This window comes from Miniopterus natalensis, chromosome 14, assembly GCF_054644295.1.
Source record: "Miniopterus natalensis isolate mMinNat1 chromosome 14, mMinNat1.hap1, whole genome shotgun sequence".
NCBI classification, from domain to species: domain Eukaryota; kingdom Metazoa; phylum Chordata; class Mammalia; order Chiroptera; family Miniopteridae; genus Miniopterus; species Miniopterus natalensis.
The window spans coordinates 54,269,562-54,284,190 of NC_142094.1; the positions used below are offsets into that span (position 1 = coordinate 54,269,562).

At 48.5% G+C, this 14,629-nt stretch overlaps 1 protein-coding gene across 2 annotated transcripts in view; it reads right to left on the bottom strand.

Moving 5' to 3' along the window:
• INPP5A (inositol polyphosphate-5-phosphatase A) overlaps positions 1–14,629 on the bottom strand; it is a 133,738-nt gene that overhangs the window by 41,216 nt on the left and 77,893 nt on the right. For both annotated transcript variants that reach the window (XM_016206368.2, XM_016206369.2), the window contains exon 6: positions 5,909–6,012. In XM_016206368.2, coding sequence (XP_016061854.1) covers positions 5,909–6,012 — 104 coding nt within the window. The remainder of the gene's footprint in view (positions 1–5,908; positions 6,013–14,629) is intronic.

Below are 14,629 nucleotides of genomic sequence, written 5' to 3' on the forward strand. Positions count from 1 at the left end.
GCCTCGGGGTAACAGGTCAACAGAGGTGGGTGGCTAACCAGAGAACCCAGCACTCACTTCTGCTTCATTGTCCCTACCTCCCTAAGTCCCCTTTGTTGGAGAAGCTGGGACAAAAGTCACTAGTTCCCCACATTCCTCCCTGGTCTGTTCCAGACCTGGGAGGATGAGAGGGGGGTAGGGGCATGTGGGGGTGGGACCCACACTGCCTTCCACAGCTGCTGTCAACTGCTGGTCAGAGACCCACTGGACTGGCACCTGCCTGGTCCACTCTTGCCCAGGCTGGGCAGCAGAGGGTGGGTACAGCTGTGATGATGGCAATGTCTGTGTCGCTCTGCTCAACATGGGAGCCGTTGGCCACCCAGGGCCGCTGAGCACTGGAAATGCTGCCATTTTATATCTTAATTTTAACTTAAATAGTAACACCGAATAGGGTCACTTCACAGCCTAAGCAGTTGGGGGAGTGGGGCTCCTGCCCAGTACCCCTTGCAAACCCCCAAGAGACTTCAGGAGACCTTGCTGAATCCTCAAATCATAAATACCATGTTGGCAGCAATGTAAAAGCTGGATGAAAATGTCCTGTTCCCTCTGATACCCCCAGCCAGAGCTCAGGGACTGGTGCAGTCACCTTAGTCCACTGAGGGACAGAGGATGGGGGAGGTGTACCTGCAGGGTTGGGCAATGGTTCCGTGTTTGTGGGCTCAGGCTTGCAGGGATGAAGGTAACTACGTGGGACCAAAGTCAGGTGGTAATGAAGTGCTCCCTGCATGAAGGAAGGGCCAAGACTGTTCAGTGACTAACTTCTTCATGTAACAAATAACTCTAGGATCTCCCGAGACCCCACAGCCCCTGTAGGTACTGTCCTACTGATTTCTTTACTTCCCCAAACAACCAAATTTCACAAGTGACATCTAAATACAGACTCCTGTTTCTTCCCCTGCCAGCCCTCTGCCCAGAGCACTCTCTTCAACACTAAATCGGGTCTCTTGCTATGTTCTAGATGAAGTCATTAATAATCCCTCTGAGTCACTGACTTGACTATATCTGATTTAGAATCTTGTTTCTAGTGACCGTGTCAGGTGCTAACGCAGCATCTGCAAGGCCTGAGCACCACCCCAGCCTGGCGTGCCTGAAGGGCAGCTTCCTGTGCCCAGGGGTTGACAGGCCAGCGCCTGGTGCTCACAAGCATATTCAATCCTCACATCGCCATGGGGTGGGCACCACCAATGCCCATTTTACTGACCAGGAAACTGAGACTTGGAGGTTTAAGAACTGTACTCAAGGTAACAGAGTGAATGAGTGGGAGGAACTAAATAGAGGATTCAGGTCCCTGGTATTCTGACTCCACCCCACCCCACCCCACCCCGGGGCAGCAGTCAGACTGGACATAGGTGGGGACAGATCCATCCTAACCTGGTAAGGCCCATGTCTTCTAGTGTCAGAGGAGACAGGGACTTCTTTCCCGAACAGAACTGCCACCTTGCTTGGTAGGGAGAGGGGCCTTGAGACCCACCTACTCTCTGACTGGCCCCTCCTAGAGAGCTAGCACTTCTTCTATCCTGGCCACTTCCTTCTGTCTCAGAGTGGGAAAGCAGGCCCTGGACAGCAGAGGAACTGCCCTCCCCGGTGGGAACATGTGGACTTAGGGGTGACCCTGCGAGGACGTTCCTAACTGCTGGCTCCCACCTCCCCAGGGAGACCCTGCACCCAGAGGCTCCATCTGGCTCCTCCCCTTCCTTCTTGACCTTCCCTGTCCCTCTTCTGACTCTACCTAACTCTGGAATGTGGGGACACCGCAGGGACATGGCTTCCAGGCTCCATCATTTCTGGGAATGAGAGTTGGTCTGAAGCCCCTAACTACCACAACCCCTTCCTTCAGTTAAACAAGCCATGGGAGGGTCCCTGTTACTGCTGGGTCTCAGAAACAAAGACTTCCAGGACCCTCCTGGGGCTCCTTCCTGCTCCCCCTCCCCCTCTCCTTTGCCACCTGACAAGCTCCTCCTTGCTCTTCCCCTAGCTCACAGGACATGGTGCCCCGGCCCCAGCGCCCACAGAAGGATCCACGGAAGCTTCCAGGTGCAGAGCTCACTGCAAGGGAACAGCGTGCACATGGGTGGGGCGGGACTCCATTCCAGTCTATGTGCTAAGCTCTCTGGTCATTGGCCACCTTCTGAAGTTCCACCTAGGGCTCTAGGCGATGGCGGACGGGAACTGCAGTGGCTGGGATGATAAACTTCGAGGTTATCACCACAAAGTGAAAGCCACGTCATGCCCGGGAGGGGAGTGGGGGCTGCCACGTCGTTCACCTTACAATATTAAGTCTCTGCTCAGATCCCCTGTTAATAGGATTCCTTTAGGCAGCAGATGGATGGCAAATACAGGCGGTTTCATCTACTAAAAGACGGCATAAATCACTACTGAGAAAGGGAGGCTGCAGGAAGGCTATCGCCACACAGCCTCCCCGTGAAAGGCCCGCTTTGGAGCATTAGTGAAATTAATTCATCTTTCATAAGAGCCAGGAGTGGGCCTGTGATCTATGGTAACAACCAATTTCTCACTACGGGCAAGAGGAAAAAACTGCCTTGGCCCTGATCGACTACACAAATCTGCTTTTTAAAAATGGTCTCACATTATCTGGAGTGCTGCTCCCAGAGGCAGCATCTGAAAGTCATGCCGAGCCAGAGCCATCATAAATCAGCAGGGAAAGTTTTGTTAGTTTTATACGCAGGGGCTGTAATTATTTGGAATTGCCTCCATCATGGTAATTACATTTAGATTATCCTTAAGTGATGGTAATAAAAGAAAGGGAAATCTGTCTTCAACTAATTCCCTCCCCCAAAATGTGTTCAAATAAAGCTGGAGGACTGGCCTGAAGGCACAGAACAGGGAGGAGCGGGAGACCAGCTGCTGCCACAGTGTGTGCCTCCTGACACTGGCCCCACCAATGTGGCCACACCCAGGTGCCCGACCAGGACGGACATCCTTCCACACAGAGCTTATGAAGGCTTTGCACACCTGAAAATGCCAGGTCACTGACAGAGCCCTGGAGGTGCCGATCTCTTAGTAAGATTTCCCTTCATTTATTTTACTGGGTGGAGGGAGAACCAGGCAACTCACTTCTGAAAATGGTGTGATTTTGCCTGCAGAGCCTCACATCGGAGACAAACGAATGGATGCCAAGATAGTTTCTAATGTGGCAACGTCGCGTCCAAGGGAACCACGGCCACCCAGCAAGGCTGATGCCTGGGTATGGCGGTGACCCTGTCCCAGCAACATGCTGCTCTCCAGCTGAGAGACTGGTGTGTACCCAGTGATGGTGTGGTCACCCTGGGGCCAGGTCTGCTGAGCGCAGGCTGGGGGCTTGGACCCAGGCTGCTTGTCCCAGGGAGGGAGGTGGCCCTTGCTGTCTGTCCCCAGGGAGCCATGCTGGCACCTTGGGAATAGCACACTAGCCCTGGGCATCAAGGCCAAGGGTCATGCCCCACCCCACCACTCTGAGGGATATGCAAGGAGGTGAGATGCCATAGTTGAGGTCCCCAGACCTTGCATCCCCCACCCACATCGTCAGCCTGAGCTCCAGCCTCTATCTCCCAGAGCCTGGGCCATGGAGGGAGGAGAAACAGGAGCCTTCACCGACGTGCTGGGGCCTGGGAGTGAGTTCGAGCAGAGCCCAAGTGCCTGGAGGCTTCTCCCCAGGAACCTGGCTCCTTTGTGGGAGCTGTCCCATACAAGGCATGCACCACCTCAGTCTTCCCCTTCTTCTGTCCACCACAGGACACAGTGACCATCACAGAAGCCTCTTCTTCAGGGCGCATCACCACCCACAGCCAACAGATGCAGGCAGCCTCTGGTGACCCCATGTCTAAGGGCGAAGGTGCAGTGAGAGTCACCAACGAATGACGAGAGGACGAGGGACCTCAGGGGGACCGTGTGAGTTCCTGGGTGATGGGGGCCGTATGCTGGGGTCCATCACAAGCTGGGTGTCAGGGTGCATCCTGTTTTGTGTGTTAGTGGAAACAGCGTCCCTGACAGCGAGAGAGGCTGCTGGGTGGGGAGCAGCCTGGAGAAGCACCTGCATGGTGGGATCAAGTGCTTGGGGCTCATTCCAGGAACTAGCAGGTCCCCACACCCAGCCCATGGCCACCCCCCATCAGCCATGCCTTTCCTCCCAGGTGCCTGCGGCCCTCACTGCCTCCTCTGGGGAACCTCAGCTGCCCCACGTGGGAAGAATGTGTCTCTGGGCTGTGACTGGACCCCAGGATGAGAATGGAAGAGCTAGGTCGAACCCAGGTCCCTAGCCCAGCCTCACATAGCCAGTGGTGCCTGTGACCAAGACCGAGAGGGCCCTGGGGCTTCCCACGCAGTGGGTGTCAGATCATAGCCCAAGGAGAGCCACGACCCTGGACATTGCCAAACCTGGCCAGCTCAGGGCTGCGCCCCAACTGCCCTTGTGGCTCTGGTCAAGCTTTCTGCTCCTGCTGGGTGGAGGCTGAGTCCCCACCTGTGCTGCTGCGGCCCCTTCCCCAGGCTCCCTCCAGCTCCCACCATTTCACTGGGGTCCCTGGACACCCTCAGGCAAGTGCCCAGCCAGCGCAGCCTGCAGTGTGGACTTCAGGTGAGCAAGGGTGGGTCTGGACTGGGACAGGGGCCGGAAGCTCAGCCAAAAACTGGTCTCTGAAACCAACTTCTTGTCTCTTGACATCTCCAAGGGAACTGCGGTCCCACCCTGTTGACAGGACGCCACCAAGGCCAATGCTCAGGGAGGATCCCAGGAGTCACAGAATTGGCTGTACTTATGGAATGTAGGGAATTGATGCTTCCAGAGCTTTCCAGGCATGTCTTTCTCCAGCCTCACGAGGAGCAGGGACAGCGGAGGGCTGAGGGCAGTCAGGATGGGGGCCGGCCCTCTGACACTGAGTCCTTGGCTCGGGACAATGGATGAGGAAGCCATGCCCTGGCGTGACAAGAGGGCCCATCCTTTATGGAGGCAGCCACAATTCCTTCACTCTGGGCTTGGGTCATAAAACAAGTTAATAAAGTTGTGGCCTTGCTGAAAATCAGCTCAGAGCACAGCAATCCTCGTGCAGAAAGCTCGGAGCGGCGGCAATCCTCACACAGAAAGGACTCGGGAGCAATCCTTCTTGCGGCTGAGCAGACCTCCTCTGCCAGGAAGGCGGACACCCGGGCCTTCCATCTCACCTGCTAAGGGCTTCAATCACAGGACCGCATCTGACCACAGTTTAATAGAAGATACAGGACAGGGTGACCAACTCTGGATCAACACGTGATTACACAGGATTAGGAAACTCCAGAGTGCTGCTTACAATGTTGACTGAAGACTCAGGATCCAAAATTATGTGTGCAGTGCAAGGACTGCATAAAAGTAACAAAACTGCACATAATGCAGTCAAACCCAAAAGAAATATATCAGCATTTTCTGACTGTGTCTGAGCAGTGGGTGATGAATAATCCCGCACTTTCCTGGGACACGGGTGGGCTCTTGGCTGTGCCTCCCACTGGCCGTAGCCCAGCACTCTGGGGACAGGAATATGCCCCCAAGTGTCACTGCCCCTTGCACACCAGAGCTATATAGGTTGGGCAGGTCACTGGCCAGACTGACTTGCTCGCATTCCAGCCCAAAGTGAACCGATAATTTGCCAGAAAATAGTAATTAGAAAAATTACCAGTTGTTTTCACAGTGAACCCCACACATTCTCTCAGCTGTTACCTAAGACAACCCAGATGAACCCACGTGCATTTCAGATCCTCCCAGAAAGGTTATGGGGGCACGGCAGCAGAGATGGGATCCCTACCATGAATATGAAGACCTCATGCCCTAAAAGTCCCTTCTGACGTGACCACCCTGAAAAGTGAACTCTTGGGAGCAAGTGGTGCGGGGCTTGGGACGCACCTCGGGGAAGTAGTCCTGCGGAAACTTCTCTTTCTCCAGCATGGGCGTGCTCTCCAACGTGTCGGAGTAGATCTCTTTGCCAGTGACTTTTTTATACTTCTTAGCTGGAAAAGAGCAGAAGATCAATGTGAATAACCAACTAGCCACATGCTGAGGGGTCCTGTGTCCCACCCGCGCAGCCCTGTGGGGAGCAGGGAGCCCCCAGGGGGACCCAACAAGGGCGCCGACTCGCAGGCTAGCTGCTCCCGGGCCGCTGTGGCTCGTAAATCGCTGGCCCACCACCTGGAATCTGACGTCGCACTTCATTATCGGCAAACAGCTCCCAGGCTGCAGATTTACAGGGGCTAATTGGCATCCTCCGTTAGGACCGTGAATGTGTTTAAAAGGGCTGTGGAATTACGTTCCCTCATACCTTAACACAAATTTATTTAATAACTTCGATTTCCTCCTCACATCCAGCCAACATCACTCATGTCCAAGGATGAGGGCTTTTTATGTGAGATGGAGAGAGGAGGGCACCGTGGACCAAGCTCCTGGCCACCTGCCTGTCACCTCGCTGGACGAGGTGCCCTGCTGGGCCACCTCTACCCTGGGCTGACCCCTGTGGGCAGGGCCTGGCCTGGTTCTTTCACACCAGGGCCTGGGGTGGTTTCTTTTCAAGGACAGTATCCCCATGCCATGGTGGTGTCTGGGGAAGAAACATGAATCTGTTCCTTAAACTCCTGGGGGCACAGCCTGCGGATGGCTGCCGGCCTCCTCACGGAGTGCTGTCAGGAGCTCGGCCGCACGTGGGTCTGTCTAGACCGCCGCATGTGGAGAGTGAACCCCAGGCAAAAGCAAAGCACTAGAGGCGGGTACTTGGAGGGGCTAAAGCAGGAGTCCAGCTGTGACCTGGACGAGATGCTCAGTGACTTAGGGAACTTGGGGCAGGGCAGGTGGAATGGAGCTGCTCCCCAAGTGCATGGCTGTGCCTGCTGTGTCCCTGTTATTCTGATCTGGTCCCCAAACCACGGACATGACCTCAGTGCACGGGTTTTGAAGCTGGTCCCTGGGGTCCTGTAGCTGGTCACCATCCCCTCTGAAGCCCCACCAGAAGGAGACGAACCCAGTTAGCCAGAAGGCTGGTGCCTGGGGGCAGGTGGGCACAGGCCTGTATAAGTAAACAAGAACCCATCCATAACACCCACTTGCAACTGGAAATGGCCCAGAAGGGCGTTTAATCACTGAAGCACTTACTGGAACCACCCATCCATCTCCACAGAAGGACAGCATTTATCAAATATCAGCCCCACATGCACAGCTGCCATCGCACTGCAGAGGTCGGAGGGAGATCTGCCCAGATAACCGACATAGGAGGGGGGACTAATGCCCAGGAGAGGGCCTGCGTCCCACTGGCGATGTGGTGGTTCGCACACAGCTTCCACCTGTGCTGTGGGCTCCCTGATCTGCCTTCCCCCAATGGCTTTCCATGGCCTTGCCTCAGGAACACTGAGGACATAGACAGGGACACAGGCACAGGACATGGAGATGGGACATGGCAGTGGACCTGGACAAGGGATATGGGAATGGACACAGATAAGAGAATGGGACACAAACACAGAACGTTGTCTGGACCTCTGGGAGCAAAGGGCTAGGGACAGTCTCACCCATGGCAAGGGAGACAGAGTCCCCAAGTGTGGCCACGGGGAGCGGCCTGTGTGTGGGGTTGATGGAGGAGCTGGAATGGCAGGGAAGGAAGAGGGAGGACTCTGCTAGTGTAGGGAGAGTGGTCTGTGGGAGAAATAAGCACCAGCAGCAAAAATGGGAAATGGGAGCCTGGTCCCAGGCAGGGCTGAGCCATGTCCTGTCTGGAGGATGAGGGGCCGCCTGGGCCCACAAGGCGTCTGTGCGGGCGAGGGCCTCGAAGTTCCAGCCCTGGCAGCGCTGACCTCTGCCCAGACCCAAGGGACGTCTCTGCTCCTCCCAGATGGTCATCTGCACAGCAACACAGCTGCTGCTGTCACGGTTGGGAGGGGTGGCCGCAGGGCTCTGGGGCCTCGCTGACCTGGGTGGCACTGTGCACACGGCAGCATAGAACCCGTGCGAGCCTGTTCCTCACCCAAGAGGAGCCCATCCACACGCTGCTCTTTCCTGAGGCCCCTGAGCTAACTGCCAGGGCGTGGCTCGCCTGCACCTGAGGATAAGAACGTTCTTTCTAAGTCTTTTCAGGTGCAGGCCTCCTCCCAGCAAAGCCCAAGTCATCACAGCAGCCACCAGGGCCACCAGTCCATGCTGCAGAGGGACGGATGCCTCCAAAACAGTCCTGGAGAGACGCCCACTGGACAGACTCCCAGGCCCCAGTACGCCAGGCCTGTGCAGGTGCAGAAAGATGGAAGACTGTCAGTTCGGGCCAGAGGAGTGTGTGGCAGGTCTGCAGTGTTTTATGTAAACGCAGAAGGGGTTGGGGAGGCTGCTGCAGGAAGCAACTTTGCTTGAGATGGAACTTTGTTAGCTTTGAGGAAAGAAAGATTGGGGCAGGTGTGGGGTGGAGGAAGCCCTCATTTTTTGTTAAAATAATACTTTACTTTTAGAGCAGCTTTATCATTATAAAAAATTGAGCAGAAAGTACAGAAGAATTCCCCCACCCCACCCCGCAACCCCCAGCTTCCCTGTGGTTACCATCCTGCATTAGTGTGGATCACACCATTTCTCACTCAAGTCAGTGCATTACATGGGCTCCCTGTCTATGTTGAGTGTTCTATGGGTGTGACATGTGTCACCACTGTAGTACACAGAGTAATGTCACTGCCCAAGGAATCCCTGTGCCCCTGTCACCCTCCCTCCCCCAACCCTGCAGTCATCGGTCCTTTCACTGTCTTTAATTTTATCTTTCCCCAAATGTCGTATTGTTGGCAACTTATAGGACATAGCCTTTTCCACTTGGCTTCTTCCACTTAGTGATACAGCTGACCCTTGAACACTGTGGGTATTAGGGGCACTGAGCTCCTTGCAGAAATCTGCATTAACTTTTGACTCCTCAAATGCTTCATTGTCCTCAGTATCCATGGGGGATTGGTCCCACCCTCCCCCCACCCCCACCTCGTGGATACTGAGATGCTAGGGTTCTCAGGTCCTTTATGTTAAACGGTGTAGACCAGGGCATGCGGTCAGCCCTCTGCATCCATGGACTCCCAAGGGGATCAAAACTAGTGCAGGTATTTACTGAAAACACCCACATAAAAGTAGAGCCGTGCAGTTCAACTCATGTTGTTCAAGGATCGACTGTATACATTTAGGCTTCCTCCATGTCTTCTTGTGGTTCCATAGCTCATTTCATTTTGCTGCTGAATAATATCCCATTTTATGGCTATACCATTGGTTATTCATGAATTCCCCTATGAAGGGTATGTTCTGCTTGCTTCCAATTTTTGATAATAGTGAATAAAGATGCTACAAATATTTCTGCGCAGGTTTTTGTGCAGACATAAGTTCTCAACTCATTTGGGAAATAACAAGGGATGTGATGGCTGGATCATATGGTAAGAATATGTCCAGTTTTGTAAGAAATCGCCAAACTTTCCTCCAACGTGGCTGTTCCATTTTGCATTCAGCAGTGGGTGAGTTCCTGTTGTTCCACGTGCTCGCCAATATTTGGTATCATCAGTTGTTCAGGTGTCAGCCATTCTAATTGGAGAGCAACACTGTTTCCGTGTGCACTTCCCTGGTGGCACATGCTGTTCGGCATTCTCCACCTGCTCATCTGTCATCTGCGTATCTTCTTAGGTGCGATGTCTGTTTACATCTTTGGCTCATTTATTAATAAGGTTTTCTAATTGTTGAGTTGTGAGAGTTTTTTGTTTATTTTGGATAACAGACCTTTATCAGCTGTGTCTTTTGCAAATATTTTCTCCCAGTCCATGGCTTGTCTTTTTATTTTCTTAACAGTGTCTTTAGTAGAGCAGAGGTATTTCATTTTAACGAAGCCCAACTTAGCAATTTTTTCTTTCATGCATTGTGCTTTTGGGGTTGTATATAAAAACTCATCTGCAAACCCCAGGTCACTGACATTTTCTCCTGTTGTCTTCTAGGAGTTTTATAGTTGTGTTTTACATTCAGAACTATGATTAATTTTGATTTAATTTGTGTAAGATGTAAGGTCTGTGCCTATGTCCATTTTTCTGCATGTGGACGTCCAGTTGTTCTGGGACGACTTGCTACAGAGACTGTCTTTGCTCCCCGTGTTGCCTTTGCTCCTTTGTCAAAGATCGCAGTTGACTCTATTTCTGGGGCTCTCTTTCTGGGCCCTCCATTCTGCTCCACTCGCCTGTCTTCCTTTGCCAACACCATGCTGTCCTGATGACTGTGGCCTTACAGTACGTCTGGAAGTTGGGCAGCACCAGTCCTCTCCTTTTGTTGGCTACTCTTTGGCTCCATGTCAGTCTCAGGGTAAGTCTGTTGATATCCACCAGATCACTTGCTGGGGTTGCACTGAGTCTATAGCTCAAGTTGGGAAGAGCTCTCATCTTGACAATGTTGAGTCTTCCTATCTGTGAACATGCAACATCTCTTCATTTATTTAGATCTTTGGTTTCTTTCATCAGAGTTTTGTAGTTTACCTCATATAGATCTTGTGCACATTTTGTTAGATTTATTCTGAAGTCCTTAATTTTTGTGTGTGCTAATGTAGATGGTATTGTATTTTTAATTTCAAATCCCACTTGTTCATTGCTGGTGTACAGGAAAGCTACTGACTCTTGTATTTAACCTTGTATCCTGCAACCTTGCTTATTAGTACTAGCTTTGTGGTTGCTGATTCCTTGGCACTTTCTACAGAGATAATCATGTCACCTGAGACTAAGGCAATTTTTTCACCCCTATCAATAAGCCTTTTTTTTGGTCTTACTGCATTAGCCAAGTTTCCAGTACGATGATGAAGAGATATGGTGGGGGGGTCATCCTCACCTTGTTCCTGATCTTGGGGAAAGCATCCAGGTTCTCACTATTAAGTCTTATGTTAGCTGTAGGTTTTGGTAGCTTTCTTTATCAAGTTGAGGAAGTTTCCCTTTATTCTTAGTTTGCTGAGAGTTTTTATTATACATGGTTATTGAATTTTGTCAAATGCTTTTCTGCATCTATTAATATGATCATGTGATTTATTTGTTAGCCTGTGGATGTGATAGATTACATTAATTTATTTCTGACTGTTAAACTAGCCTTGCACACCATCTCAATTGGTCATAGTGCATAATTCTTCTTATACATTGTTGGATACTAGTTGCTAATTTATGTTTAGAATATCTACATTTTATATTCATGATAACTATTGATATGTAGTTTTCCTTTTTTGTAATGTTTTTATCTGGTTTTGGTATTAGGGTAATGCTGGCCTCATAAAATGAGTTAGGAAGTATTTCCTCTGCTTCTATTATCTGGAAGGGATTAAAAAGAATTGGTATAATTTCTTCTTTAAATGTTTGGTTGAATTCACCAGCGAAATCATCTGGGCCTAATGCTTTCGTTTTTAGAAGGTTATTAATTATTGATTCATTTTCTTTAATACATAAAGGCCTATTCAGATTATCTAGTCCTCTTTGTATGAGTTTTGGTAGATTGTATCATTAAAGGAATTGGTCCATCTAAGTTATGAAATTTATAGGCACAGACTTGTTCATAAGATACCTTTACTATCCTTTAATGTCCATAGGATCAGTAGTGATGGCTCCTTTCTCATTCTAATATTAGTAATTTGTCTTCTTTTCCTTGGTTAGCCCGGCTAGAGGTTTATCAATTTTATTGATCTTTTCAAAGAACCAACTTCTGGTTTTGTTGATTTTCTTTATTGAGTTCCAGTTTTCAATTTCACTGATTTATGCTCAATGTTTATAACTTCTTTTCTTAATGCCTACTTTGGATTTAATTTGTTCCTCTTTTCGTTTCCTAGGGCAGAAGCTTAGATTATTGATCTTACATCTTACTTTTTCTAATATATGCACTTCTGCTACAAATGCACTGCTTTCGCTACATCCTAAAATTTTTAATGTGTTTTCATTTTCATTTAGTTCAAAATATTTTAAAATTTTCTCTTGAGACTTCTTCTTTGACCCATGTGTTATTTAGAAGTGAGTTGTTTAATATTGGGTTATCTTTCTGTTATTGATTTCTAGCTTAATTCCATTGTGGTCTGTATTTCTATTCTTTTACATTTGTTGAGGTGTGTTTTACAGACCAGGACGTGGTCTGTCTGGGTGAGTATTCTGTGTGACTTGAGGAGAATGCATTTTGCTGTTGTTGAATGAATTATTCTATAAATGTCCATTAGAGCAGGTGATTGATGACGTTGCTGAGTTCAACTCTGTCCTCACTGACGGTCTGCCTGCTGGGTCTGTCCATCTATGAGCAAGGGATGTTAAAATCTTCAGCTAAAATAGTAGATCCATCTGGTTCTTGTTGCAGTTTTCTATCAGTTTTTGCTTCATGTATTTTGATGCTCTGTCGTTAGGTGTATACACATTCAGGACTGTCATGTCTTCCTAGAGAATTGATCCCTTTATCATGATGTAAGCCCCTCTTTATCTGTGATAACTTTCCTTGCCTGAAGTCTGCTCTGTCTGAAGCTCATATAGCTACTCTGTTTTCTTTTCATTAGTGTTAGCAGGGTATATCTTTTTTCCATCCCTTTACTTTTGATATATATATCTTAAGTGTCCAGTAGACAATACATAGTAGGCTTTTGTTGTTTTTTTTAACCACTGTGACAGTCTGTCTTTTAATTGGTGTATTTAGACCATTCACATTTAAAGTAATTATTGATGTAGTTAAACTCAAACCTTCCATATTATAAATTTTCTATTTATAGCCTTTGTTCTTTTTTTTTTAAGTCTTCCACTCTTTTTCTGCCTTCTCTGATTAAACTGAACAGTTCATATGATTCCAATTTTTCTCTTCTTTTAGTATATCAGTTATACTTCATTAAAAAATTTAGTGGTTGCCAAAGAATCTGCAATATATATTTACTACTAATCTAAGTCTATTTTCAAATAAACTATATATCTTCACAAATAGTTCAGGTTCTTTATAACAAGTCATCCAATTCTTCCCTCCCAACCCTTATAACATTTGTCATTCGTTTCACTCATCCAAAAGCTGTAGTCACCCAACATGTTGCTATTAATACTTTGAACAAACGTTGTCTTAGGTCAGTTAAGAATAAAAAATATATATATTTTATTTTATCTTCATTTATTCCTTCTTTTACACTCTTTCCTTATGTAGCCCCAAGTTTCTCACCTGTATCACTTTCCTTCTGGCCAAGAGCTCCTTTTAACATTTCTCACAAGGCAGGACTACTGGAAACAAACTCCTTCAACTTTGGTTTGTCTGAGAAAGTCTTTATTTCTCCTTCACTTTTGAAGGAGAATTTAGCTGAACACAGAATTCTAGGTTATTCCCTCCCCTGCAAGAATTCAAGCATTTCACACCACTCTCCTTGCTTGCATAGTTTCTGAAGAGAAGTAGATATAATTTTTACCATTGTTCCTTTAAGGTCAGGTGTCCCCGCCCACCCCTTCCCTCTTCATCTTTGGTCTTTGCAGTTTGGATAGAATCTGCTTTGGTACAGACTTCTTAGTATTTATCCTACTCGACACTCTCTGAGCTTTCAGGATCTGTGGCTTCGTGTCCATTATTACTTTTGGAAAATTCTTGGCCTCCATTACTTCAAGAATTTCTTCTGTTCCTTTCTGTCTTATTTTTCCTGTTGATATTCCTATTACGCATACACTACACTTTTTGTAAATGACCCACAGTTGTTTTTTTTTTTTTAAATCCTCACCCAATGATATGTTTAGAGAGAGGAAGGGAGGGAGAAAGTGGGGGGGGGGGAGAGAGAGAGAGAAACATCATTGTGAGAGAGAAATATCAATCAGTTGTCTCCTTTACGCACATACCCAGACAGGGAACCAAACCCGCAGCATTTTGGTGCAAAGGATGATGCTCCCGCTGAGCCACCCAGCCAGGTCTCCCACAGTTCTTAGGCATTTGTTCTGTTTTGTTTTCTCTCTCTGTTTTTTTAGTTCGGAAAGTTTTCACTGACACATCTTCTAGTTCATTGATTCTTTCTGCATCAACATCCAGTATGACAGGCCCATCTAAGGCACTCTTCATTCATGTCACAGTATTTCCGATTTCTAGCTTTTCCTTTTCATCCTTCCTTAAGAGTTTCCATCTTTCCTCTTATGTTATCCATCTGTTCTCACATGTCCACTTTTTTAAAAAAAAGTATCTTTATTGATTTCAGAGAGAGGAAGGGAGAGGGAGAGAGATAGAAGCATTAATGATGAGAGAGTCATCATTGATCGGCTGCCTCCTGCATGCCCCCGACTGGGGATCAAGCCCGCAACCCGGCATGTGCCCTGACCGGGAATCGAACCTCGATCTCCTGGATCCTAGATTGATGCTCAGCCGCTGAGCCACACCCAGCCAGACTCCCATGTCCACTTTTGCATTAGTGCCCTCAGCAAATTAATCAGTCATTTTTAATTCCCAGTGTGATAGTTCCAAATCTATGCACTATCCGAGTTTATTCATACTTTTCTGTTCAGGGTGTATTTTTACCTTTCGGCACACCTTGTCACTTTTGTTGAAAGCATAATTGGGCAGGAGAAATTAAGGTAGAAAGGCCTTTTGTGTAAGGCTTTATGTTGATCTGGCAAGGGGCTGGGCTATTTCTTGTATGGTCAGAGG